Source organism: Megascapheus bottae, chromosome 27, assembly GCF_031878675.1.
Source record: "Megascapheus bottae isolate mThoBot1 chromosome 27, mThoBot2.hap1, whole genome shotgun sequence".
Classification (NCBI taxonomy): domain Eukaryota; kingdom Metazoa; phylum Chordata; class Mammalia; order Rodentia; family Geomyidae; genus Megascapheus; species Megascapheus bottae.
In genome coordinates, this window is record NC_143535.1 from 2,946,828 (window position 1) to 2,970,214 (window position 23,387).

Consider the following 23,387-nt stretch of genomic DNA (forward strand, 5'->3'; position numbering starts at 1 on the left):
CATTAAGCAGAGAGGGAATAGGTCAGAAAAGTCTCACAATTGCCTATTGGGGGAGAATGAAAACACTGGGAAAGCTTGCAGAGAAGGATTGTAAATTCTGTTCTGGAGAGGGGCTGATGGCTCACCAGGAGCTGGTAGACCAGTTGGCCCAGTTATTTGAAAACAGGAGCTAGTGGGGTAAGTTTGGGTCATATGGTTCTGTTCACTTTTTCTCAGTGAGAGAGCAGAATCTCTCCTTCCAATTGCATTCATTAACAATATCTTCATATCCCCCAAATAGGAAGGCTATAATCTCAAAATACAGTAAACTTCTACTCAGTGATCATCTGGTAATGTCTCCCAGTACTCCTCTTTACTAATTTCATTGTAGATTAATAACAACAACTTGGACAGAATTCAGGACAGAAGTCAAGACTGGAGAACACAGCCCATAGCACACCTGGATTTAGAGAAGGCCAAACTGCCCAGTATATGCAAAAAATACTCTAATCTCAAAAGTGAATCTTTGAAGTCTCTGCCTTTTCAGTATGTGAACCACCCCACACTGCAAATTATTATGTTCTGCACATGCACACACATTCCACTTGGTGATATTCCTTTCTAACTAAAAGCTTCTATAAGCATCTATCAACACAGTTCTTTTGAAAGCCTTCCACTCCTTTTTACATTCCACCATCAGGACAGTGACATGCCTCCAACTCATTATTCTAAAGGCTTTCTTTGAGCCCCTTTCCTGTTATATATGCACTCGTGAAGTAGCTCCAAGTGAACCCTGTATCCAGGGTGCTGGCACAAAATGCAGAACGTACACTCTGTGGCTTAACACCACAATGGTCAGCAATAAAGCCACAGCAACTCCAGGTCTCCGGGGTGGGGAGCCTTCCTCATGGACAGCCAGATGTGCAAACAAGCCCTAGGAAGGCCTTTTCACAACTCACATAATAGAAGGTAGAAGTTACATGGCTGAGGATGGAACTCTCAACTCTATTTTCTACAAGTGTGGTAGTGCATGTCTGCAATCGCATTCCTTGGGGAGGCTGAAGCTAGAGCCATGTAGGGAGACCCTGTCTCAAAACAACAAGACACAAACAAACACACACACACACAACACCAACAGGAGATGGGTTTACTTTTTAAAAACCTAAATCCTACTTCTGAATCTATGAATGAAATGAAGAACTCAAGCTTTTAATGGAAGTGTTGCTCAAGTGGCAGAGCAACTGAAAGCACAAGGTCCTCAGCTCAAAGGCCCAGGATTGCCAATCAATCAATCAATCAATCAATTAATAAGCTAAGGAACAATGGCCAAGCCCCGAGTTCAAGCCAATACGAGCATGCATGTGCACACACAGGGTCTCTGAATGCATGCCTCAGTAATCTGGGTCGGTGTAAGGAAGGAATATGTGTCGCTGAGCAGACATTCACATCACCCAGCACCTCAAGGTAGGTGTCAGGAGGGAAGAAAAGCACATTTTAGAAAGCCATATGCACATCAGAAACTGTGAGTATGACCCCCCCTCCCAAAAGGCTGACCAGCAGAAGGTACCCCTAGAGGTGTCTCTCTTCTACAGCACAGCAACTTTATTTCCATGCTGTGTAATTTCTCCCCTTGCCTTATAGCCAGGAACACTTGACATATTGCACTTTATGCTAATTAGTCCAAGGGACCCAAGGCTGCAGCCCACAGTGAAAAAAACCCACACTATACCCACCTGCCTCTCTCCTTGTGACCCCTGCACAAATCAATAACATCCTTGGACTCTCCCAAGAAAAACTACATCTTGCCAATGCCCTGAAACAAAGACACATTGCAATCTGAAGCAGATGGGGCAGAATCAGAAACCATGCAAATTAGCATCGGCCAAAGGCTTGATAGGATTAGAATACTGGGGCCTTGAGAATGTTTCCTATAAAACAGAAACTATCACCCAGAGCACCATTTTCTTCTGTGAGGAGATGTTTGACCTTTCTGTGGAGTTCCTGTAACTCTGAGCATCCTTCCATGCCCTAAGTTCACCCGGGCTGGGTCAGAGGACACTGATGTGGGAATAGCATTCCCGCCCACACTGGCAATCCTGGCTTTCTGCTCAATGTACTCCGGGATGTTCTGGTGTAAACAAGAGAGGTTCTAAAACTCAGATTAAAAAAGGATGTAGTGATATTTAGAAAAGAAATGTTAAGGACCAGGCATGGTGTCACAGGTCTGTAATCGAGACAACAAGGAGGCAGAGGAGAGGTAGGAGGACCGGCATTTGAATCTGGCTATGGCAAAATTAGGAGATTCTATCTAAAAATTAAACAAGCTTGAAGAGCTGGGGGTATGGTTCAAGTGATAGTGTACTGAACCAGCAAGCACAAGCCCCATCAAACAACCAACAGAGAAATAGTTAAATGAACCCACTAACCTCTAATGCTTAATAAAATTCTAGACTTGGCAGCTAGAGATGATGATGATGGTGATGATGGTGATGATGGTGATGATGATGATGATGAATTAATGGTCTTGATTTGATGGTGCTGGGTGTCAAGCCAGGGTCTTCTGCATGTACTCTATCACTACCTTTATTTCCAGCCACCTTTTATGTTTGCATGTTGTTAAGATAGGATCTTGCTCTGTAAACCAGGCTGACCTTGAACTCACAATCCTCCTACCTCGATCTCCTGAGTGTGGGGTAACATGAAGGCGCCCTCACCTCTGGCACCTGGTAAATTTCTGTTCTCAATGAACTTGATTCTATGGCCTAACACACAGGGGGAGCAAAGCATTCACAGTTAAACCACTCACTGGTCCCTGGGTTGAAAGACTTGAACCAAGTCTGCGCAAAGACCCCTCAAGGCTGTGATGTCTTCCTCACCCCAGCAGCTACATGAGCATACTCATCTCCAATGAGCAGCTCCCAGAACACTTGCACCTGACCTCTCTCATTGCACACCTGGCCTCGGAGCACTTCTAGGTGCACAAGGCTGGTGGTCACAGCACTGCCATTTGTTCTGCTGCTGCTCTCTGAATAGCTCTTCTTTGATCGATTTCCAACATTAAATGACATTGGCATACTGCTCAATAGTCTCACATAATGTGGATGGCCTATGCCTTTATCCCCAGAATCTTACAGGAGACCGGAGAAGGAAATACCAGGAACACTGAGACTGCTGTTCAGACTTGGCCCCAGACCCTGCTCCCTTGATTCCTTCTGCCAGGTTTTTCTGTGGTCAGTTCTTGCGAGTCAGGGGTCATACAGTTTTATCCGGAGATGCAGAGGGTGACCCACAATAAAACAGAGCAAGTGTGAACCCTGGGGAGAAAGCCACAGCTGTATCCTGATGTGGCACCATTAGCTGGGAAACATTAAATGAACTAGCTTCTTGCGTTAAGCCTCTCAGTCTTCGCCTCTGTAACAAGGTAGCACGTAACCAATAGATATGTGCCATCCTTCTGTTTCCTACATCCCTGAGGTCTTGTCGGGGACCAAGTGATGTGGAGCTCACCCCTGTGTGTGGTTTTTATGCATGACACATGTTCACAACTGCAGGTGAAATGACACTCCTAGGGTGTCTGGGTGTGGAAGTTCATGGGGGCATCACAGGTTTGGGAAGGAGCTTTAGAACCTGGCCATTGTGGAAATAAAGTACGCCCCTCACCTGGTACCCAGGGTGCCCTAATGTTCCCACAGGTACATATTTCACACCCCATCTTGTGTGTGTGCGTGTGCATGCATGGTTTCCACTACCAAAGCAATCTCTTCTTCCTCTCCCACAGCTTTGCCTCGGCCTATTTTTCTGTGTTCTCATAAGCCACTCCCTCCTACTTGTTGCATGCAGGTGCTGAGACCCAGCCCTGCCCTTGATCAGTGTGGGACAGAACCACCATGCTGCCATGCTGGCTTCCTCGGCAGTAAGATGCAGGGGTCAGTCTGGACTGGCTGCATTCATAACCCTGCTCTACCACTTACTTAACATGCAGTTTCTTCCCCTTTGCTCCTGGGCTGTCATTGCTTAGCTGGAGGTGAGACAAGGTGTCTCCAGAGCTGACCTGAGCATACCCACATGAACCCCTTACAGTGTCTGGTCCATCAAGAAAACCTCATTCTGTCTCTAAGTTGCTGTAAGCGATGCTGGGATATTGAACAACATGACTCCCTTCCTAGTCATTTTACATGCATAGTTCTCATAAGCATTGGCTATCAAGGCCTTTTAAGCCCTCTTTCCTGAAGTTGCTGACGGGCGGTTGAACTTGGATAAGAAGGCAGGAACAAGGGTGAGGGGAGGTAGCTGCAGGAAGGGGCGGGAACCCAGAATTTATCATTCCAGTTCCCTCTGTCTTTAGCCATAAAGCACAGGACTTGGCTTGCAAATTTCTTCATATGTCCCTCTTCCATTTTTCATATGAAAAAAATCATAGGTCAAAAGCCTCTGCAGGGGGAAAAAAGTGCTCTCTGTGCTGGAAAATGTAAGTTGATTGTAAGTGACCAATCTCCTGCCACCATCTTTTTAGTGCGTGGTTGGAAAAGTCCAATTGTCTGGTTTGAGACTATGATTTAAATGGTTGGGGGGCCACCTCATGCTCTCGCTCAAACACAATTCAAATTTCCCCCTCAGTTCTTACTCAAGATCAAATGGCCATGCCAGGGATCAGTAACGAATTCCTAAAAGAGCTGTATTGGGTTTTCTTTGCTAGGAACAAATTATGGACTCCATGAGAGCCATTGGCTCCTGGTGGCCTGATCTTTACTGAAAAAACAATGCAATAAACCACCCTGTTATTCTAACAGCCAGCTCAGAGCTGGGCAGGAGGAGCCCCCACCCACACTTGCTCTGAACCAGAAATCATGCTGTTACCGATGTGAAAACAAGATAAGGAGATGTGTCAATCAACAGTCTTGTGCCTCCTCCACCAGTGGGCTGTCTGCATGCTTGCCTACCTCCTTTCCTTTCCTTTCCTTTCCTTTCCTTTCCTTTCCTTCCTTCCTTTTCCTCCCTCCTTCCATTTTTTTTGTTGGTTGTGGGGCTTGAACTCTGGGCCTGGGCATTGTCCCTGAGCTCTTCAGCTCAAGGCTACCACCTTACCCCTGGAGCCACAGTGCCACTTCCAGCTGCTTGCTGTGTCTTCTGGACAGACAGGAAACCAAAGGCCATGAAGTTTACCCAGGGTACTGCTCTGGTGTCACTATGGTATCAAATATGACCCAGGCAGCAGCTCAGAAATATATCACACATACACACACAGTGGCTTGATACCCTTTGGAAAACCTCATTAAGGCTAACCTTCTTCCTGATCAGAAATGAGAGAGTAAAAACTATTCAAGTTGGATGGAACCAGAAGCTCAAATGTGTCTGTTTAGTAAGTTGCCAAAAGCAGTTTGTACTATAAGTAGTCTTAAGTGAAAGCTTCGTATTCAATTCCTTCTGGCATGGCTGAGATCAGGACCACTGGAAAAGTGCTGCAAGCGGGGCTGTCCTCTGTCTTCTCTGAGCATCTGTGGACCTGCACAGAGTCATGTTCGTGTACTAAGGGTGTAAACACTATGCCCAAGGCACTCAAGATGACCATGATGCGTAAAACATGGCGTGTGAGTAGGGAGTAGTCCAGAAAACAAGAGCGAGGAGAAATCATAGTCTTTTGTGTGCGTGTGTACGGGTGCCAGTCATGGTGCTTTATGAAGAATCTCCTTTAGTCACCCAAACCTCTGTCCAGCAGGTACTTCTGACACCATTCTACAGGTGAGGGGCTTGGCTGGGGAGGTGACGTCTGACATATCCAAGGCTATGTTGTGGGAAACAGGTGCAGGCCTGAAAAGCTCCAGTGTTCGTATCCACCTTCTGGATGCATCCCTGACCTTCCTCCGCCTGGCCCATGCCCTCCTCTGATCCCATCATGAAGATGGCCTTTGGATAGCTTTGCTTATGCAACCCCAGGGAGCCATGAAGTCACCAAACAAACGCCTGGGTATTCTTGGTATTCCACACCCCCCCCTCCCCCCGCAAACTGCCTTGGCGGATATCCTCCTGTATGGACATAGCAAAATCACCAGCCCTGTGCTCACCAAGGCAAATCATGGCAGGCTTTTTTGCTGATTCCAGACAACCATTAAAAAAAAAAAAAAAAGAAAGAAAAAGAAAATTCATTTGGAAAATATCCACAAGTTGATGTTCTGAGATTTTCCTGTGAGTGGTGGTGGCTACAGCAGTAACAGATGAACTGTTGTCTTTGAAATACAAACATTTTTTTTCACAAAGAAACTGGAGCTGCGGAAGGGTCCAGCCACACACTGCTGAGACGGTGGCCACTGCTCAAAGCCTGGGTGTGACAAAAGCCGGCTTCCTCTAGTTTGCGCCTAGGGAAGGAGACAAATGCTGCTTGCTCAGCTGCAGAAATCCTTGTGCAGAACAGTGGTGTGGCTGGGCTGACGGCCAGATGTGGGCGGAGCTCAGCCACGATGGAAAAAAGGGCTGCCAGGACCACCTCTGGCAGCAGGGAGGGTGGGCTCTCGGAGGCATGCTTCCTTCAGTACTGCCTTCCCACCATTCCCTCCACATCTGCTTTCTCTCTGGAGCTCACTGATGTCGGGAACTGCTAGGGGAACTGTGCTGTGTCTCCTTAAAGTTCAAAGACTAAACCCTGACCCACAGTCCAAAAGATGGGAAATGGGGGGAGGGGAAAGGAGAGAGGGAAGATAAAGGTATTTCTCTCCATCTCTCCTCTCTGGCCCCCTGATTAGTGAGAAGGTGACCTGTGAACGCTGAGGACAGAAACAGAATTATTTCTTTTTATCAGCTGAAACTGACAGAGACCACCTGCCTTCATGGGTAAGCGGACGGATTTCAGTTTCCTGCAAGGGAACGTTTTAAAGCTCTCCGAGACAGAGGTGCGTTGTCTCTGCCACATTGTCAGGGAGCACAGAGCCCTTGAGTAGTCAAGACTGACAAGCCACCAGCCAACTGTGGCAGTGTGATCTGAAAGGTGGCACACATGGGGTGCAGACAATCTGCTGGCCCGGCATACCCACGTGTGTGGACAGACACACGCGCACACACACGCACACGCACACGCACACACACACACGTTCTGAATTCCCTGCTGGTCAAGAGCAGTCCTTTGAAAATTGGAGAAAACAAGCACCCCTCATTTCAGCATGTGCCCCCTTGCTTTGTGACTGCTGTTCTGAATAGTAGGATATTTCCTAATGCTGCAATTTTCCTGGTCTGTTTTCCCCCCAGGGCCCATGAACCTAAACTATGTTTGGCTCGTTCCTGCAACTTAGAATTCCATTGCATGGATGAGCAAGACAGAAATAAACCACCCTCTGAGCCCTAGGATGGATCAGAGGGCCCATGCCACAACGTCCACCTCACAGCCCACTAAGTTCTCAGACCCTGCGGTCTCCACAAACAGAACAGAGACTCTGACCTCACCCTGTGACATCTGAGTTTCTCTTCAGGTCTCAGTTGATGGGAGCTGGGACCTGAACCCTGGGACTCGGCAGGTTCGCGCCTCACGGTGAGCACAGAGGAACAGACTAAACACTCAGCACCGCGCTGCAAGCATTTCCCTGCACTGTGCTCGCTGAACACAGGGAACAGCAGCCGGGCTGCCTTGCCAGGAACATTTATTTGCCAGTTAGGGTGCTAGAGCGCCACGCGTGAGTTTAAAGCTGTGATCCAGGAAGGAAAATAAACCAGCACAGAGAAAAACCCAGGCACCCAAATCCCAGGACTAATGAAAAGACTTCGGGGCTGGGGAGGGGGGGACTGGAGTTAGGAAACAGCTCTGCCCTTGTTCCCAGTGCTCCTGGCATGAACGCTTCCAGTGGCCAGTTCCTCACTACCAGGGCCACCTCGGTTTGCAGCTGGGAAGGACAGGGTTTGGAAGGTGCTGGTACATTGGGTGGTACATAGAAGATGACGAAATGGGTGGGGAATGTAGCTCAGTAGTACAGCATGTGCTTATTTAGCACGCGTAAGAAACAAGGCTGGGCTCAATTCTCAACACTATGTATGCACACAGCTGCACCCACATGTATAAGGGAAGTAAGAGGCATATATCTCCCGTGTGTGTGCGTGTGTGTGTGTGTGTGTGTGCGTGCGCGCACGCGTGCCTCACTACTGGGTCCTGAACTCAGAACCTGGGTGCCGTCCCTTAGCCTTTTCACTCAATGCTAGCATTCTTTCACGTAAGCCACAGCTCCACCTCTGGATTTTTGGTGGATAACTGGAAATAAGAGTCTCACCAACGTTCCTACCCATTGTCTCTGCACCATGATCCTCAGATCTCAGTCTCCTGAATAGGTCCTATACACCTGAGGACCTAAGCTGGATTCATTTACAAGCCTTTAACTGCATGGGTCATTCCAGAATGGCATATGGAAAATCTTGGGTAGGAAAGTCATACTCAGAGAGGGTAGGTACCATCAGGGCAAAAACGCAGACCCTGTTCAGGCACCGTGGCTCACGCCTGTCATCCAGCTACTCAGGAGGCTGAGATCTGAGGATCACAGTTCAAAGCCAGCTTGGCCAGGCAAGTCTCTCATCTCCAATCGACTTCTTAGAAAAAGCTGGAAGTGGCCCTGGGCCTTAAGTGGAATAAGCTCAGGGACAGAGACCTAGTCCCGAGTTCAAGCCCCGTCATCTCCAGCTCCCCTTCTCACCCCCCCCCGCCAAAAAAGTAGGCCCCAACCTGAACAATAACTAGAGCAAAAGAGAGCTAAGGAGGTGGCTCAACTGGTAGAGTGCTTGCTAGGCAAAATGTGAGGCCCTGAGTTCCAACATTTTCCTTTCTTGTTTCCCTCACCAAAAACAAAAACAAAACCAAAAACAAGTCAATTCAGGCCCAGTAGCTCACACCTATAAATCTTAGAGAGGCTAAGTGGAAACATTCTAGTTTGAGGCCAACCTGGGCAGAGGTTTGTAAGACACCTTCTCATCCGAAGACTGGGCCCAGTGGCAGGTGCAGGATATCCCAGCTACCTCAAGAAACTCAACTCAGGTAGATGTTGCCTTCCTGGGGAGGAAGCAGAGAAGAAGGCCTTCTTATGGTGACTTCACACTGGCCTGTCGCACTGAGTAGAGGTACCTGACCTCTGAATTACAAGAGAATAAACTGCGTTGGCTTACAGCAATGCATTTGGGGTACTTTGTCATAGCAGCAAATGAAACTCCTCCACATCCCTGTGACATCTGCACTGCATTTCACAAGTGTGCTCACATTTCACAAAGGCCAAGGGTGAAAGCTGGATGACTCACGCCGCACTTCCTAAGAGAGACCCAGTGAGCACTGAGATGTCCAGACAGAAGTCTCCATTTTGATGGACCTCACTTCAGGGCGCAGGGTGGGGGGAGTCCTACATCTGGGCCTTCCTATGACCAGGTGAGCCTCTGTAACAATGGGAGACAGCACCACCCCGGAGTAACAGCTCACAGAGTCTGGGGGAGATCCCTCAGTTCCTGGGACCCAGCAATGGCTAACATTCTCATTCTGATTCACCCAACCTTTAGAAATAACTCAGCCAAAACCACATCCTCAGCCAGGTACCCGTGGCACATGCTTGTAAGTCTTAGCTGCTCTGGAGTCTGAGAGCTGAAGATGGAGGCTCTAAGTCACCTCAGCAGAAAAGTCTGAGAGATACTCATCTCTCATTAGCCGGCAAAAACGCAGGGCCAGAGACATGGTAAGTGCTGGCAGTGAGTGAGTGAAAAATAATAATAATGGAGAGAAAAGCTCTGAATGCAACCTCTGGTATCGGTACATGTACACACACACACACACACACACACACACACACACACACCCTCAGAATGACAGAGGCAAGACCTGAACTCAGTCTTTGAGTGAGTGATTGAAACGACTGTAGACGAATCTCACCCAACATCTTCTTGCACGTTCGCTGGAGCAGAGAGCCTCTTCCCCACCCAGCCTCCTTAGGGGCAACCACTGAAGCTGGTCTGTGGCTAGAGCTGAGGTACAAACAAATATCCAGCATGGGAAGGGAAGCAAAAGGAGAAGACAAGCTAGAGAAACATCACGAAGGGGGAAGGGCTAATGCAGACAGCTCATCAGCTCCTATTTCCAGAAAACACAGCCAAACCTTGGTAGAAATTTATTTCTTTGAGCCTGGAATTCCCAGAAGTAGTATGATGTGGGATAAAAGAAATGGTGGTCTAGATTAGTGAGGGGGCAATTACAGGCTCTGGTTCAACCTCACATAAGCTATTGGATCTTTAAAAACTCATTCCATTTGCTGGGCTTATTAAATTATTTTTTAAAGAGTGTTTGATCATCTAGGCTATAGTCACAATTGTAGCCATTTTCCTTTCCTTTTCTTCTTTTTTCAGAACTGGGGTTTGAACTCAGGGACACCTTCATTCCAGTTTCTCCTTGGTTATTTTGGAGATGAGGTCTAGCTAACTTTTCTTCCAAGGCTGACCGCAGCCTCCTGTGTAGCTAGGATTACAGGAATAAACCACCAGCACCCAGCCACAGCTAAGTTCTTCTGAGCTTCTTATTGCTGAAGGTTGTTTTAGTCACTTACTTTCCCAACTTATTTACTTAGACTTGTGTGTGCAGTTCCAGGATTCCCTCGTCCATAATGCTTGGAACCAGAAGTGTCTCAGATTTGAAATTTCTTTATATGTTATAATATTTGCAAAATCACATTGCAGTACCCTGGAGGTGAGTTCATTCATGTTTCATATACACCTTATATGCAGAGCAGAAGAGTTATTTTTTATGGTTTTTAATGCTTCTGCAATTTGACTATGGCCTGTGTTATAGGGTCGATTCACGGGGGGCGAGGGGGAGGAAGGAGGAGGGAGCCCTTGGTAGCGTTCAAGGTTGTAGAATTCTTGAACGGGGCACAGTGATCGCTGAGGGAGGATTCTCAACAATTGCTACCCGGTCTAGGGACGAAATTTCCTCCAGCCAAACATCAATCCAGAGGAAACATGGGGCTGTCTCTGGCTGGCTGTGCTGCCAGCTCCCCCTGGACACACGGCAAGCTACAGTGACCTCCGAGGCTGTCATCTCTCAGTTTCCCGCTTGGTGTGGGAACGGCCTAGGGCCAGGCAGAAGAATGTTTATGCTTCCAGAAGGACAGTAAGTGTCGCACACACAGCAAGTGAGTATACAAGGCCAAGGCCAGAGAGTGGCTTCCTCCAAGAGGTGATGGGAGGAAAACGTGTACCCAGAGCTCAGGGGTCCTCCCTCCCTCTCCCTCTCCCTCCCCCCCTCTCTGTTTGAACTCACTTGTATTTTGCATGAAAGCACATTAGGCACCAATTTGGGAATTATTCTAATGCATGCTTACTCATGGACACCCATCGCCATAATTGCTGCCTATCTTTCTCCCTTTTCATTTGGTTTTCTCTCTCGCATTTCAACAATCCTGAAGGGCTCTCCTGAAAGGCAGCAGAACCGGAGCCGACAATAACACGCCATAGAAAACCAAACCAAGGCAAACAAGGCAGGTGTTCCGGAAGTGAAAAGGCACAGGCATGGAAGCAAACACCCCATCATGTCGTGAGAGCCTGGCTCAGGATCACCTCAGAGAAGTAGCAAGGTTCTCCCAGAAGACTCAAGGGAATCTTCCTGTGAAAAAGGCGCTTTCTGTTCCCAGGAAGACCACAGACATGGTTTCTGGCATTGACCCTGCTTGATGCTATGTCCACCACAGGGCAGAGAGGCTTCTCTCTGTCTGTCTGTCTGTCACACTGTCACTCACACACACACACACACACACACACACACACACATACACACACACCAGGACTCAAGTGTGATATTATTTTTCTATCTGAGAGTCATCAGAAGTCAGGCAGATGGTACCCCCTTTGACTCCACAGACTCAGCCATCCATGACAGCTAGCTAGGCCAGCACTGGTTCTGCTCCTGTCTTGTCCTCCCTGCCCTGGCACCAAATGCACAGGAGATGCTCTTCCATCACCTTGGTGTGGAATCTTCAGAACCTCCTTCTCTCATCTCATGTTTAGTGCCTGGGACTTGAGAGTGAATCTGCTTTACCACCTTTAAAAGTGGTCTAAATACCTAAGGTATTATTAGAAATTAGGGCATAACAGGGAATTTCCTGGAAGCTGTGCACAGGGGGTCATATGCCCCTGGCACATTCAGATAGCCTAAGGTCAACTGAAGGAGACAGAAGGCTGAAATACACAGAATCAAAAGTGCTATGCTGAAGGAAAGAACCCAGTATTACCAGAGTGCAGCCTGCACGATGCTGCATCGATGCAAGCCTAGAAGATGCCAACCAGTCCGTAGTGACAAAGAGTGGAGAGGGGGTGGGTGGCAAAGGGACACAGGAAAATTCCCGGGGACAATGGGTATGTTGTTCACACAGGCACACATCTGTCTTTAGGCAGGTTTAAGTGTAAGAGAGCATGCTAAGGCTCCTCTCCCTCCCCTCCCCTCCTTCTTTTACATGCTTTTCCAGTTTGAAATCACAGCCTCAAGCTTGTTCAGTTGGCATCCTACCACTTGAGCCACAGCTACATCTCTGCTTTTTTTTTTTTTTTTTCAAGTCTCTTGGACTTTTCTGCCTGGGCTGGCTTTGAATTGAGAGACTCTGGCTTTCAGCCTTCTGAGTAGCTAGGATTATAGGTGTCTTTCCTTTCCAACTGGGAGCTCTAATGTAACTAGATCATTCATTTCACTTGCAGTTTTAGCCTGAAGATCTTACGGCAATAAGCCCCCCTACACACACACACACACACACACACACACACACACACACACACACGCACATACACACTCCACACACTGACAGCAACTATGTGATCACGGCCAAGTTCTGGCACCCTTTAGAGCCTCGGGTCTCCTCCGTTCATAACGAGGCATGCATGCTGTGCACAGAGACATTCAGTGCTTATGACAGCCACTTTCAGACTTCAGGACAGCATTCCATGCACATAAGTGTTGCACAGAAGAGACACAGTTCCAGCTCATGGAATACAGGCTTCCTTGCCCTGCCCACCTATGTGGGCTGGCTTTGTAGTTCCCATCTCCAGGGATCCTCAGAAACCTGGCTTATGCCACCATCAGGACTTGGGTGCTTTCAGGGGCTCCAGTGTCCACCAACAGGTAAGCTAGAGAAAGCCAGAGAAACCAGATACCCTCATCCATGGCTCTGCAGGTGGCTTCTGGGCTGCTCTGGGCAGAGCCAGCTTTGAGCTGCCTTTCTCTTTGGGCAGTGAGGCATGGATAATAGCTGTGTCCAAAGCCAAGTCACGGGCACTCATTCCAGCAATTTCCCTCTGCCACCACCTTGTTTCTTAACTAGACATGGCTCAAACACTGCCAGCCGAAACAAACACCGTCCACTTCACACCACCGCCCCCCCCGTCTCCTGTGCTCCGTCCAGTGAAGGATAATAACACCAAAATAGTATCCAGTCTCCAGCTTCCAGGTTTAATTTCTCCAAGTCTTTCCTTATCCATTTCCCTCTGTTTTCTTTGCAGAGCCTCTTAGGTGAACAGGACTGGTTCTGTCATGCACCTGAACTTACCAACACACTGCAGAAAAGGGGTTCAGTGGAAGACCTAAAAGCTTTGAGCATCAGGAATCCCAGGAGGCCGAGATCGGGAAGATCAAGATTCAAGGCTGTGGCAGGTAAGCCACAACGGCCGTGAGTGCCTATGTCACAATATATGTGACAATGTATGTCAGGTACCACGGGCATGCAGGACATGTAGACAGGAGAGTCAGTCCAGTCTTATACTAGGCGAGACCCTATTTGGAAGGATGAGGAGAATAAAAGCATGAAGGGCTCTGGAGTGGCTCGAATGATAGAGCCCCTTGCCTGGCCAGTACAAGGCCCCAGGCTCAAACCCTAGTATCTCTTTCAATAAAAGCTTCAAGCACCAACTGACCCCCGACACTTTCCTTCTTGTGGTTATTGTAATTATCGTTTGATGATGATGAGAATGATGGTGGTGGGATGATGAAGAGGAAAGACAGTGTGCTAGAGTTGAACCCTGGGCCTCATGCACGCCAGGCAAGTGCTCTACCACTGAGCTACACCCCCACAGCCTCCAAGATTATTCTAATGGCTTTTCTCAAACATTAAGAATCCCAGGAAAGCCATCTGCAGGAGCTAAAGGAAGTTCGGGCCACAGTGGCCTTAAAACAAAATAAAAAGCAAGTCAAGGTTGGGCCAGCGAGGGCCCCTCGATAGATCCAGTGATGTGTGCCAGGGCCCCAGTTGGCCCCCAGCTAGAGAAATGTGAGCGTCTGTTCCCCCAAAGCTGCAGGGGGCAGCAGGGGATGCTGGTACCCACATGGCATGGGCAGCACCTGTCAAGAGTTCCTGTGTGGCCTGCCCAGGCCTCAGGCAGGTGCGAGGCCTCTGAGGCTGCTTCTTCCTGGGGCCTGGCCACAGGCTCCTTGCACCTTTCTCTTTTTTTCTCCAGCTTCTGGGGCCTAGAGGGAAGCTACACTTCTATTCCGAGCGATTTTTGGCTCACAACCATGTTAATGAGCACCGCAGTCGAGGGGAAGGGAAAGGCTGTTCGAACCCCTTGACAGTTTCCTTTCTGCTGGATCTGTGGCACACATCATTCATTCATTCATTTCATTCATCCATCCATCCATCCATCTTCCCGCCTACCTGTCTGTCTCTTCGCTTTTCCATCCTCTTCTTCATGCAAATTGGGGTGCAGCAGTTTTGAAGTTTGACCCAAGTTCTCTCAGGGATCAAAAAGCGAGGGGTCAGCTCCCAGCTCCAGAGAAGTGAGGAGCTGGAGAGGCCAGACCCTAGGGGTCCTGCTTGTGATCTTCCCTGGACTGGAGAGTTAGAGGAGGGCTCAGGTTTGCCAGGCACTTGACAAGCATGCACTTACTATGCCTGCTACCCTGAGAGGCCTCCGGAGAGGAGGCCCTACGGGGGCTTCAAGGGCTTTGTCAAGATGGCTAGGCTGGATGGCACAGGTTGGAACCAGAGCTGAGCCTTATCCTGGGCTGTCCTCTTCCCAGCTACCCAGATCCTGTGCTGATTCCTGAGGCTTGAACTTGGGGCCTAGGTGCTGTCCCTGAGCTTCTTTGCTCAAGAGCTCTATCGCTTGAGCTACAGCTCCACTTCCAGCCTTTTGCTGCCTGGGCTGGCTTCAAACTGCAATCCTCAGAGCTCACCAGTACCTGGCACCAGTACCAGTATCTGGCAATGTCTCTTCTTGCATCCCCATGGGAAATCCAGAGCCAGGGGCTGCTGCCTCATTATGAAGGCCAAGTTCCAAACATCGGTCCATCCCTTCCTGTAGCAGTGCCACCTTGTCCTCCACTCTGGACATAGGCTCCATCCTGTTCTGCATCCTGACCTTGTTTTGACCTCCAGGCTCACACCCCCAGGTGTAAGAAAGGAATATTCTTCTCCTCCCTGCCTGATGCCCTTCTCAAGTCTTTAAAAGGAAGCTGGAAGCCCTCTCCTTACTGAGTGCAGGGATGAAGAAGTAGAGGACCACAAAAGGCCTCTTGCATGGAAAAATGAAGCTAAGAAGAGTGGAAGAAAGATTCAGCCCACTCAGGGGGCTGAACTAGATCACAAGAGCCTCATCACCTTCCAGGCAAGATGAAAAGAAGACAGAGGAGGCCAGGGGTGCCAGAATGCTCGTCTAGCATGTGCAGGTCTTGAGTTCGAGCCCCAGCACCAGGAAAATAAACAAATAAAAGAAAGGGAAAAATCCAATCTCCACCCCACTAAACCTTCTCTTTGGTAAGAAGGGCCAGTATCTAGAGTCTAAACAGTCCCCCAACACTAGCCACGCCCTTGTCCCTGTAATCTATGAAAGTGATTCACATGGTGAAGAGAGACCTTTGCAGGTGTGACTAAGCATTCTGAGATGGGACCACTACTCTCCATCACCCAAGCAGGCCCTAAGCGCAGGCATAGGAACATTTAACAGGGTAGAATACAAGTCAGTTCTAAGAAAAAATTAACAAAGCTTGTCACCTGTGAACACAGACGAAACGAAAGGAGCGAGATCGATGGTTGTGTTAAGTGAAACAAGCCAGCACAGACAGACGAGGATTGCATGACCTCACACAGGAGGCATCTGCAAACAGCTGATCTCACAGAAGCTGGGCGTCGAAAGGAGCTTATCGGAGTCGGGGAGGCTAGGGAGAAGGGAGGGCAGAAGGAAGGCTGATCAAAGTGTCCCAGTTACAGTGAGATAGGAGCACCCGCTTCTGCTGAGCCTCTGAGGAGCGGGGCCACTGCAGATAACCACGGGCTCTACACACTTCAGAAAGCTGCAAGGAAAGATTTTTACTTTTTTGTTTTGTTTTTAAGTAAAACCAGATGTGGAGGGAACATGCTACCAATCCTAGCAGTGCAGACACTGAGATAGGAGGCGCATGAGTTCAAGGCTGGCCTACACCAGATAGTGAGAACCTATCAGAATGAAAACAACAACAACTCCCACCACCACCATCAACAAAAAGCAAAAACAAAAAAGGGAGCAGGAGAAAAGAAATGAATATAATGATGCAGGCTGGTAATCCCAGCACTGGGAAAGATGAAGCAATTAAATAATAGCTCAAATCTAGCCTGGGCTTTAGTGGGATTCTAGCTCAAGAAAAAAAGAGAGAAACAAGAACAAAACTACCTAGCAAATATCAGGCTCTGTGATTTATAATATATATGTACTACATAGGTATATGTACTGTACATAATACATATATAACATATAGTAATATATACATATAATATAATTTATAATATACAATATATTACATATTCATACTTTATATATAGACTACACTGGGATTTGAACTCAGAGTCTAGTGCTAGTGCTCTAGCAGCTGAGCCACCTCCTAGACTTTCTTTGCTTCAGTTATTTTCTAATGCAGCCATCCTTTTTGCCCAGACCTGCGGGACTATGACCACTTAGTTAGGCTTCCTGCCACAGCTGAGATGACAGGAGCCATGCCACCACACCAGCTTGGTTGTCGGTTGGGATGAGAGGGAGGCTGACTCAGGGGCTTTTTACCTGGCCGGCCTTGGACGTCTTGACCCTTCCATCCTCAGTAGTTAGGACTACAGCCAAGAGCCACCACGCCGGGCTAGACACCTTGATTTCAGCCCAGAGACACTGATCTTGAATGTCTGGGCTCTAGGGTTATGAGATCATGAGCCACTCAGAGTGTCATCGTTTGTTACAGTAGTGGATGCGTACACGCGGCCCACTGTGTGCTAGGAACAGCCCTGAGCATTTCTCTCCATAGTGACTCAGACACATCTTGGTTCTAAATGTGCGGCGCCCATAGTCTGGGTTTAAATCCCAACTTCACGAGTTACTAAGCGACCTTAAGTGAGTTATGTAAGTTCTCCACCACAAACATCAAGCTTTCCTACTCACAAAAGAGGCACACTGTGTGCTATGTGGATTGCAGAGGTGAAATCAACGCCTGGACTAAGAAGTAGTAAGAACTCGGTAAGCACTACCAAGAGGTCTCAGGAAAAGAACGATGCAAAGTGAGACCCTTACACTCAGCGGTGAGGACCTGGACTCCATAGCCCACAGGAGGACAAGACCCCGCCAGGCCCACTGCATAGGAAGACAGCAGCCTCTCCAGTCCAGAGAAGTTATTTCTTCCTGGAATTAAGCAATTTAAGTTCTTAAACTTGACCTCATTTCAGAAAAGACAGAGGCCTGGGACTATGCGAGCTGCCTATCCTCCCTTCCTGAAGTGCTCAGGAGCTCTGCCCAGGGCCATCTTCAGCCCACCTCACCTGCTCCCTGCGCTTCTGGGCATCCAGAATGGACGCCCCCTTTCTGGGAAGTCACACAGCACTCCAGCCCTGCAGCCTGGGCGAAATACCAAATGAGCGTGCTAATTCAAGGCAGAAGCGAGGGCCGGGCACCGGTGGTTTGTGCCTGTCATTCTAGCGAGGGACTCGGGAGGCTGAGGTTCCAGGCCGGAAAAGTCCATTAACCACCCAGACGCCAGACGTGCAGCCAGGGCTGCAGTGGAAACCACGGGGGAGCGCAAGGCCCGTAGCTGCATTTCTACAAACAGCAAGGCTGTGACCAGGTCGTGAAGGATCGAGGGGGCTGGTCAGGGCGGAGGGCAGAGGCCGTCCACGACCCCGGCGGGGAGGTGATGTCACTGGCAGGAGGCTGGGCCTGGCGCGGGCCGCCAGCGCGCGGGTCCCGGGGCGGGGGCGACCCGGCCTAGCCACGGCGGGCTGCGCAGACACCTGCGCCCCCCGCTCCGCCCTTCCCTCGCCCGGCCTCGGAGAGGGAGAAGACAGACGGCTCGCGCCCCCTCTCCACGCTGCGCACCCGCACCCTGCCGGGGACCCTGGTCCCCAAGAGCTCGCTCGCTCTCCTCCTCGCCGCCCCGGAGCGCGGCGACACTCGCGGCCCGAGGCCGGACCGAGCACCGCCTCCGGAGCTGGCCCCGCTCGCCTTCGCCCTTCCTCGGACCTCCCGGTGGCTTCCCCGGCGGCCCCGATCTCGGGTGGCACCGACGCCCGAGTCCTCCGGGGACCCCGCCTCCCCCGGACGCCGCTCCAGAGACCCCGGCGCGCGCCGGAGAGCCGCTTCGCTCCACCCGCCCGCGGGGCGCCGGGCGCCCACCTGGGCTCCCGTCCGGTGCGCCCGGCCTCCCCCACCCCGGGCCCCAACCCCGCGCCCCCGCGGACGCGTCCCCCCCGGGTGGAGGGCGGGCGGCCGGCGCGGGGAGGCGGGCGAGCCGGCGCGGAGCCGCGCGCGGGGCGGGGGGGGGGGGGTGTCCGGCGTCCACTTACGCGCGGGCCCGGGGAAAGCCCATGGAGAGCAGCACGTCCAGGGCGGAGCCGTGCTTGACGGTGCCGGGGCGCTGGCGGCTCCTCCGCGGCGCGACTCTGCTGTACAGCTCCTCGCGCGCGGCCATGCCGGCCGGGCGCTGGGGCGGCCGCGCGGAGCGGGGCTCAGCGGCGGGCCATGGCCGCGGGGGCCGCGCCCCGAGCTGCCCGGGGGGCGGAGGCGGCGGCGCTTCCCGAGGGGCCCCCGAGCCCGACGCGTGCGGGCTGCTGCTGCGGCCCCGCCGTCCGCCAGCCGGGCCCCGGCCCCGCGCCCTCCGCCGCCGCCGCGCGCGCGCCGAGCCTCCCGGAATCCGCGATGAGTAATTTTTGAATGGATCAAAAAGGAAAAGGCGCCCGGGGGCGGGGCCTGCGCGCCGGGCCCCGCCCCCCTCTTAAAGGGGCCGCACCCCTCCACCCCTCCACCCGTCCACCCGCCCCGGGGTGCCCACCGGCCGGCGCGGCAGCACTCCGGGGCCACGCGGTCCCTGGTGAGCCTCACGGGCTCATGGCGGGGTTGCGGGGGGGGGTCTTACCCGTTGACCTCTGGAGGTCACTGCGGCCAGGGACTGGGCAGCACTGCGGGAAAAGGGGGGCCTCTCACCTTTGGGGGGAAGCCGGGTGTGGCGGGGAGAAGGAAGGAGGGGAGGGGAGAGAAGGAGGAGGGAGGAAGAGCTGAGGGCCAGTGGAGGAGGAAGAGAGGTCCGAGCTCAGGTCAGCAGAAGGAAAGGAAGCAGGAGGCTGAGCAGCCCGGGAAGGCTGGCATGGAAGGCTGGCACGGCTGCACCAACCCGCAGGGTCGGGTCGAGCGGCTCCCACCGGGGCCAGGCTCCCGGCTCTCACACCTGCCGTCCTAGCTAATCCAGGAGGCAGAGATCTGAGGACTCAGGTTCAAAGCCAGCCTCGGCAGGAAAGTCCACCAGACTCCGTCTCCATTTAACCACCCGGGGGTGGAAGGGGAAGTGTGTCTCTCTCCCTCGGTAGAAGCGAAGGGACAGGCCAGACCGCTTATCCACTGATAACAGCAAGGACGAGAGGAGCCCCTTCACCCCCCAGTCCTGGGGCCTGGCGCTGCACTTGAGCTTCTTTTGCTCGAACCACAGCACCAACCACAGCACCACTTTTGGCTTTTTTTGTGTGTGTATGTGGTACCGAGGAATCGAACCCAGGATTTCCTGCATGCGCACTCTACCACCAGGCGGCACGCCTGGCCCTGAACTCTTTCTTTTATGTACCAGTCATTGTGTTCAGCAAAACAGACAACCTGACTCATTGACTGTTACAGTCCCTCACAGAGTGTATATTGTAAGTGAGAAAACAGCTGAGTGGGGCCGGGGCTGGCCACAGAGCTCGCCAGTGAACAACTGGAGCTTTACTGCCGTGCTCTACACTAGCAAATTGCTTCTCCTCCCACAGCCTCCGTCTCTGTACAGATCCGTGGTTTCCTAGCGTTGCTCACCTTCCCTGGTACCCAAAACCACAGCCCCTGCCTCTCCCCTGAGACAGTCAGAGCAGGGATGGTAACCGGTACATGAGGGTACTGATAACTTCTAAGGCATCCACTGTTGTGACCAGAGGAAATGATTCTAATTAATTTTCTGATATCTCTCTGGCCCTTTGGGTTCCTTCAGAAATATTCTTGGGTATTTGGAACTGGGGAGATAAAGGCTGGAGCAGAAACAGCCACTGAGCATTTCTGCAGAGGGCGGTGCAAGGAAGGAGCAACTGTTCCTTCAACTTCCAGAACCTACAGGATGGCCTAGAGACGGAGCTGAATACATTTCTAAGACTTGGAGCAAAGTTTTACAAGACCAGATTCAGGAAACCATACCTGGTAGACTGAGTCCTGGGAGTGTATTCAGAAAAGCATGCTGGACATTACCCAATATTCTAATTTTTTCTCCAGATGTCTGGGCTTAGAGCCAAATCATTCGAGTCCCAAGGAAGAGAAAATGATGTCTGTGGAAGCACTTTGTGACTCACAAAACTCTGTACAAATAATGACCCAAATTTATTGAACATCTAGTATATGTCAGTACTAGTTTTAATTTTTTTCTGTCGTTGTTTGTGTTTTGTGCATTGTTTTTATTTTTGTTTTTGCTGGTACTGGGGCTTTAAGTGCAGGACTTGTTCTCTCCCTTGGCTTTCTCATATAAGACTGCTGTTCTGCCGTTTGAGTCACACCTCCAGTCTGGCATTTTGCTAGTTGTTTTAAAAATGAAGTCTTCCCCCCACCCACCTTGGATGTTAATTTTTTTTAATCCTTCATCGTTCTTTCCCCATATTGTCTTTGCAACAGGAGTTGTTTCTGTAGAAGGTTTGAGTTTATTCTCTCTCTGTCTCTGTCTCTGTCTCTCTCTGTCTCTCTCTCTCTGTCTCTCTCTCTCTCTCTCTCTCTCCACACACACACACCCCTTTAGGCAACCTGTGGGACAGAGAAAACGGTGAGTATCTAAGTATTTTTAGATGACCTGGAAAAGCAGACAGTGCTCTGTAGACTATTTTGTCTGGGAAACTTCGGGGAAGTGCCATCATGGTCCCCTTTGCCCAGTGCCACTACTTAACGGCCTTTGCAACAGCTTCCATTTCTTCTGCCCAGGGCAGCAAGTTCGACAATTAAGATGCATTGTGCTTTTCATTGTATTGAGTTTGTAGAGCCAAGGGGAGCTTTTATAAGCATCTATATTATTGTGTTACAGAGACAGCTGCCAGGGTACCTTCTAGCAGTGGGGAGGAAGGGAGGGAGGGAGGGAGGGAGGGAAGGAGGAAGGGAGGAGGCTCTGCAGGAATTGGTGCCTTGGCCTTCACCTGTCCCCTGGGAAGACAGGCTGGCCTCAGTCTGGTCACATCTGAATGGGCCTGGTTGATAAGGATAGGCGACAGGATTGGGAAGAAGAAGGGGTGTGTGTGTGGAGGGTCTGACTGTCTCCCCCCACCCCAGGTCTTGCCCCCCCATGGAGGAGACCCACCATGGCCTCACTCCTCTGGTCTCTGTCCTTGGATTCTGCTCAAAACAACGAGCTATGAAATAAACTTCACAAGCTAAAATGGAGAGGGGACTTTTTTTGTAACTTCTTTCTCCTATACAAAAGGACATGCATGAGCAACCTAAGGGGAAGCTTATTTGCTTTCTTTCCTCCTCCTCCTCCTCCTCCTCCTCCTCCTCCTCCTCCTCCTCCTCCTCCTCCTCCTTCTCATTCTTCCTCTTCTTCCTCTTCTTCCTCTTCTTCCCAGTCCTGGAGACTGAACTCAGGGCCTGAGCACTGTTCTTGGACTTTCTCAAGGCTATAGCTCTACCACTTGAGCCACAGCACCACTTCCAGCTTTTCTATGTATGTGGTACTGAAGAATTGAACCCGGGTCTTCATACACGCTAGGCAGGCACTCTACCACGAGGCCACACTCCCAGCCTCTGGTGTTTTTTTTATGCCCATACTGGGCCTTGAACCAGGGCCTCGCACTCTTACTTAGCTTTTTCTGCTCAGGCCAGTGCTCTGCCACTTGGGACCCAGATCCACTATCCACTTCTGGCTTTTGGATGATTCATTGGTGATAAGATTCTTGCAGATATTTTTGCCCTGGCTAGCTTGGAACTGACATCCTGAGACCCCCTTGAGTAGCTACAAATTCAGGCAAGAGCCACCAGTGTTTTGCCTGATTTCGACTTCTATGTGTAAAGCTGTGCAGCCATACGACCTTCCATCTTGCTATAGCAGAATTGAGGACAGGTGCTCTGGCCTGGCCAGTTTGTTCTAAATTCTGAAGAGTGGGGATTTTATACATTCTCAGAACCCCTAGTTATCTGTCATGATGGAGGTAGTACCGCCAACTCCCAGCTCACAGGGAACAGGGAGTCTTCCTGAGGAAGGCATGACAATGCAGCCTTTTTGCTCTGAGAGGCAATTTCCCCAATATGATATCCGAAGTCTAGGGTGGATCTTGCCCCCCTGTGGCTCTTTAGAATGGGAACCACCTGTGCCAGCCAACTTCCTCTCCTCTGAGGATGAGGGGGCAACACTATTGATTTTTATATCTTTTTATTTTGTGCCAGTCCTAGGGCTTGAACTCAGGGCCTGAGAACTGTCCTTGGGCTTTTTCCTCAAGGCTAGCATTCTGCCACTTGAGCCACAGCACCATTTCTGGCTTTTTCCCATGTATGTGGTGCGGAGGAATCGAATCCGGGTCTTCATGCATGCTAGGCAAGCACTCTACCACTAGGCCAAACTCTCGGCCCCATAGGGGCAACACTGTTGAAAACAAGGAAGCAAAATGAATAAAGCAAGAAACAAATGGCCTTTCTCTCTTCTCTTCTCCCTTTCAAAAGACCCAGAGGCAAAAGGATGCTTGGCTCCAGAGAAATGGGATTGCAGTAGCTTCCTGCAGCTGCAGTACCAAGTGACCACAAACTGAGAAATGTAAATGACAAGTATGGTTTTTTTTTTTTTTTTTGTCCTGGTTCTGCAGGCCAGAGCCCTCGTCAGAGAATACCAAACTCAAGGTAAATCTGTCCCTCGCCTCTTCCACCTTCTGGTGGTATCTGGCCTGTCTTGACTTGTGGCCACTTCCCTCCTCCTCCCTTACCTTGGAATGACTTTCTGTTCTGCC

At 50.6% G+C, this 23,387-nt stretch overlaps 1 protein-coding gene across 1 annotated transcript in view; it reads right to left on the bottom strand.

The window, feature by feature from the left end:
* Ubash3b (ubiquitin associated and SH3 domain containing B) overlaps positions 1 to 18,874 on the bottom strand; it is a 68,774-nt gene extending 49,900 nt beyond the window's left edge. The window contains exon 1 of the mRNA XM_090319296.1: positions 18,750 to 18,874. Coding sequence (XP_090175422.1) covers positions 18,750 to 18,874 — 125 coding nt within the window. The remainder of the gene's footprint in view (positions 1 to 18,749) is intronic.
* Between the last annotated feature and the right edge of the window lie 4,513 nt (positions 18,875 to 23,387).